General features: G+C 56.9%; 1 protein-coding gene across 1 annotated transcript in view; it reads left to right on the forward strand.

Annotated features, from left to right (window-relative positions):
- The first annotated feature begins 621 nt into the window (after positions 1-621).
- The window catches only part of LOC104493408 (histone H2B, gonadal-like), a 1,139-nt gene continuing 284 nt past the window's right edge, over positions 622-1,476 (forward strand). The window contains exons 1-2 of the mRNA XM_010136079.1: positions 622-741; positions 1,392-1,469. Of these exons, the coding sequence (XP_010134381.1) occupies positions 622-741; positions 1,392-1,469 (198 nt within the window). The remainder of the gene's footprint in view (positions 742-1,391; positions 1,470-1,476) is intronic.

Raw genomic sequence — 1,476 nt, forward strand, 5'->3', positions numbered from 1 at the left:
CAGTGGTGCCCAGTGCCAAGACAAGGGGCAACGGGCACAAACTGGAACCCAGGAAGTTCCACCTGAACACGAGGAGAAACCTCTTTGCTGTGAGGGTGAGGGAGCCCTGGCCCAGGCTGCCCAGAAAGGTGCTGGAGTCTCCTGCCCTGGAGAGATCCCAAACCCTCCTGGACACCACCCTGGGCACCCTGCTCTGGTGACCCTGCTCTAGCGGGGGGTTGGACTGGATCATCTCCAGAGGCCCTTTCCAGCCTCCACTAGTCTGGAGTTCTGCAGTTTACGCTGCTCCACCATAGCAGGACCCCTCCCCTCCCCAGAGCCCGGGATGGAACAGCTCTTCCCTGCCCCACGTGAGGGAGAGGCTGCTGCCCTTGCCCACCTCTGCCCACGTTCTCCTCACATTTTCTCAGCTCTGCAAGTTCAGCTGAATCAGCCATTCCCCAGCACCTCTCGGGGCACCTGCCCCTCACTCGGTGCAAAGTGACCACATCTGTCAGCCGCAGCTGTGTGTCTGTCCTGCTCCTGGGGCTGCACCTGAGGCAGCCGAGGCTCATGTGCCATATAACCCTGCCCTGGCCCCCAGGAGCTGCTCTGCTGGGGCTTGTGCTGTGGGAAGCTGAGATGAGTGCAGAGGCTGGGAAGAAGCACGGTCACACTCCCACCTCTGGGGACAGGAAGTCCAAGAAGAAGCTGAAGAGGAAGGAGACCTACTCAGTCTATATCTACAAAGTACTGAAGCAGGTGAGAAAATGTTTTTTTTTTTTTTTTCTCTGCCAGAAATGGATTCATCTGTAAAGTTACTTCTGCCTGTTGTGTGTTAACCTCAGAAAGAGGGAGCAAGGGAAATTGGTTTGTAGAGAGGTGACAAAAAGGAGAGCACAGGCTGAGTCCCAACAGCGTGTGTCTGAGGGTCCTTGGGGTAGGAGGTGGGAGATGGATCAAGATCAGAAATAGCTTCCTAGAGAGATCAAGCTCTAGTGCATGGCTCTGCCTAGAGATGTGATTGAGGAGAAGTCAGCAGGGCAAGGGCAGCTGCTGCTGGCCCTGGGAGTGTCAAAATCTCCCTGGTGATTTCTGCTGGGGAGGTGAGAAGAAGGATTTTGAGGTGGCTGTGAGCCTGTAGACAGAACCTGGAGCATGTGGGCAGTTCTGCCCCTTTCAGGCTGGTTTTCCCTTGGGATTGTGTGATGCTCCTGCTGGTGCCATCCCAAAGCTGCTGTAGTGTCCCGGAGTCTCTTAGTCTCATGCAGGTAGTGCTCAGCTCGAGACCCTCAGGGTGGCAACTGTGGGTCCCTTTGGGGTGAGGGTGCTGTGTCTGGGGCGGGAAGGGGATATCCCACTACCCCCAGGGTGACGGGTGTGTGAGCCGGTGCTTGGTGACCATCTGGCAGGTGCACCCTGACACCGGCATCTCCTCTAAGGCCATGAGCATCATGAACTCCTTCGTCAACGACATCTTCGAGCGGCTGGCCTCGG

The sequence above is a fragment of the Buceros rhinoceros genome, unplaced genomic scaffold (assembly GCF_000710305.1).
Source record: "Buceros rhinoceros silvestris isolate BGI_N320 unplaced genomic scaffold, ASM71030v1 scaffold32085, whole genome shotgun sequence".
Taxonomy (NCBI): domain Eukaryota; kingdom Metazoa; phylum Chordata; class Aves; order Bucerotiformes; family Bucerotidae; genus Buceros; species Buceros rhinoceros.